This window comes from Anopheles darlingi, chromosome 2 (genome assembly GCF_943734745.1).
Source record: "Anopheles darlingi chromosome 2, idAnoDarlMG_H_01, whole genome shotgun sequence".
NCBI classification, from domain to species: domain Eukaryota; kingdom Metazoa; phylum Arthropoda; class Insecta; order Diptera; family Culicidae; genus Anopheles; species Anopheles darlingi.
In genome coordinates, this window is record NC_064874.1 from 73,491,057 (window position 1) to 73,493,556 (window position 2,500).

The 2,500-nt window shown below is 48.4% G+C and overlaps 2 protein-coding genes across 2 annotated transcripts in view; one reads left to right on the plus strand and one right to left on the minus strand.

Annotated features, from left to right (window-relative positions):
* LOC125950529 (uncharacterized) overlaps positions 1-1,657 on the minus strand; it is a 1,660-nt gene extending 3 nt beyond the window's left edge. The window contains exons 1-3 of the mRNA XM_049678615.1: positions 1,016-1,657; positions 508-942; positions 1-353 (exon numbers count right to left, since the gene is read on the minus strand). The exon at positions 1-353 is cut by the window's left edge and continues 3 nt beyond it. Of these exons, the coding sequence (XP_049534572.1) occupies positions 234-353; positions 508-942; positions 1,016-1,552 (1,092 nt within the window). The 5' untranslated portion in view covers positions 1,553-1,657 and the 3' untranslated portion in view covers positions 1-233. The remainder of the gene's footprint in view (positions 354-507; positions 943-1,015) is intronic.
* A 125-nt stretch (positions 1,658-1,782) lies between these two features.
* Positions 1,783-2,500, plus strand: part of LOC125950508 (gastrulation defective protein 1 homolog) — a 2,433-nt gene continuing 1,715 nt past the window's right edge. The window contains exons 1-2 of the mRNA XM_049678580.1: positions 1,783-2,218; positions 2,276-2,500. The exon at positions 2,276-2,500 is cut by the window's right edge and continues 1,715 nt beyond it. Of these exons, the coding sequence (XP_049534537.1) occupies positions 2,131-2,218; positions 2,276-2,500 (313 nt within the window). The 5' untranslated portion in view covers positions 1,783-2,130. The remainder of the gene's footprint in view (positions 2,219-2,275) is intronic.

Here is a 2,500-nt window from a genome sequence, read left to right on the forward strand (position 1 = left end):
AAATTGTATTGTTTCATATAAAGAATAATGAGAAAAAAACATGCTAGATCATGGTAAATTGGTTTTAGCTTCGAGCAACGAACCTATTACCAAAGGCGTACCAACAAACACCGAGCGTTGTTGATGCTCGCAGCATTTACAACATAAGTTTACAATAATTTAAAAGGAACATACGGCTTATCCGATGTGTTAAAAAAATAATTTAAATCTAGAGCAAATAGAAGCTGCCCTACTCAACACTTGCGTGATCTCTTTCTAGGAGTAGGTCCATCTTCAGGCAACTCTGAGAATTGCATCCAAGTCATGATAAAAGGTTCGCTCTTCTTGATTAGATCTTCTTCCACATTCGGTGGCTGTAAAGACGAAGGAAGAATACATTAACATAAAGCACTAATGGAGACTCTGTTGAGTTTGGAGTTAATCAATGTCTACAGTTTGGTAATGGGTTGCATTTTATTTATCGAATCTCGTAGTTGTTCACCCGCCATCCCGGATGCACTATCCTACCTGTGTATAATTTAACATATTGCAGAAGTAACGATACACATTATAAAACAGCTCGTCTCCGTAGCCGATGATGAAACAATCGTATTCCGAGTTGTTCAGCTCGAAAGTACCCATATATCCACCGTGAGTCGTCGTAACGTTGGTATCGTGCTCCTTCATGGTGTATTTGAGGCCTAGGGCCTGCGGAATGCGATAGCACTTTTCGCGCACCGTCTCGTTTTCGTTGGCCATCACCGTGAGAGCTTCGGCGATTCGCGATTCCGGTAGCTCCTGGAAGAACTTGTACCGTTCCGCGATCGATACACCCAACCGTTTCTTGTTGTCCGATTGGCTGTACTCCCGGTACGTCTGTACAACTTTCTCCATGTCGTTCTCATCCTGCGCGATGGCCGTATCGATCGTGACCAGCTGTAAACTGGTTTCCTCCACCGGCATCTGAAAGGACGGGAATTGTGTGATTCACTTGTGTATACGGGGAAAGTGGTATCGGCAAGACAATGTTACTTACGGCCTGGAGTGTTTTGATCATTTCCTGGCATGCGATCTGCTTTGCGCCCTTCTTGGTCGAGTGTGAACCACGGCGTACAATGTCACGGATGCGACATTCGAACTCAAACACCGGAGCATGCGATGGGCCGTAGCTGCGTACCAGCTCGAACTCGGGCAGGGGAAAGTTGCGCTGCACGCAGATATCCCGGACCTGGCTCACCTTGTCGATCCCAACATCCAGCGGTGCATCTTCAGCCGTGCCTCCGGAACTGACCACCCCTTCACGCTCATCCTCGTCGGGCGGAATGTCTAGCAGCAGGCGTATCATCTGCCAGGCCGCCTCATGCTTAGAGTCCTGCTTGGATCGGCCCAACCCCATCGCTTCTTGGCCCATCGTCAGGACCTTGTGCTGGAAGGTTTTCACATTCGGACCGAGCGGGGAGGTTGATTCACCCAGGTACTGATACGTCGGCGTTGGGACTCGCTTGCCCATGCAGATCTCCTGCAGCATCGTGACCGGCGTTTTGCCCCGCAACACAGTCTCCTTTTTCGTCATTTTCTTCGGTGAACACAGGTCGCGAGTAACAGGACGAGCAAGGAGAAAGAAACTCCATGCACCACTTTGATCGCACTCGATTCGGCAATTTTCACCGAAATAATAACAAAGTTGCACCAGTGCTGCCGTTCCCAAAGGGCGTATTGTCAACCAGTCTCGACTCCCAAGGCGTACAGTATAAACTCCTTTATTGTCCCGTCTTCTTCCTCTGTTCCTCCTTTTCTTCGTGCAGCTGTGGATAATAAAGCTAATTTTTATCAGAAGCTGAATCTACGGAAAAGGACTTTACCTTTACCTAAAAAGGATCCTTCTACAAGCTCCGAGAACTAATCTACCAACTCACAATCAAGCCAGAGAGTACAGAAATCTGCGGCCACGATCCACGGAAAGAAACCATCGGAAACCGGCAAGCATTTCAGTTCGTGATTCTGCAAGGATCTCGTTATCCTTAACAGAAAATCGGGACATGTGGCCATAGTAGCCGGTCTCCAAGATAGCAGAGGGCTATATCCTCAGGCCCCTCAGTGGAGGGTTAGCGAAGCAGGCCCAGGAAGCTGAATTTAAGAGTCGTAGTCAAGATGAATCGAGGCAAAATAACCTTCGGTAAAATTAAGCTGAACTCAGCGCCATCCACAGCCACCAGCCAAGATGAAGGGAAGGATTCAGGTAGGAGCTCCTAGAGGTCGTCGCCTTCTTAGTATAATTCTATTTGCCGTCATCCAGGTACATCAGCATCGACCGAATCATTCGGATCTTTCGGACGGATAACAGAGCTACCGACACAATCGAACCCTACCGATGCCTCGGTCGAGAAGATCGCGGCCGATCTGGATAACAGCAAGCTACAGGAGGTGATGGGTATATCAGGATTTGGCCGTAAGCTGGCCAAGCAATTCGACATCAACGAGATGGTACAGCGTGCTAAACAGAACGCTCCGAAACCGGTGG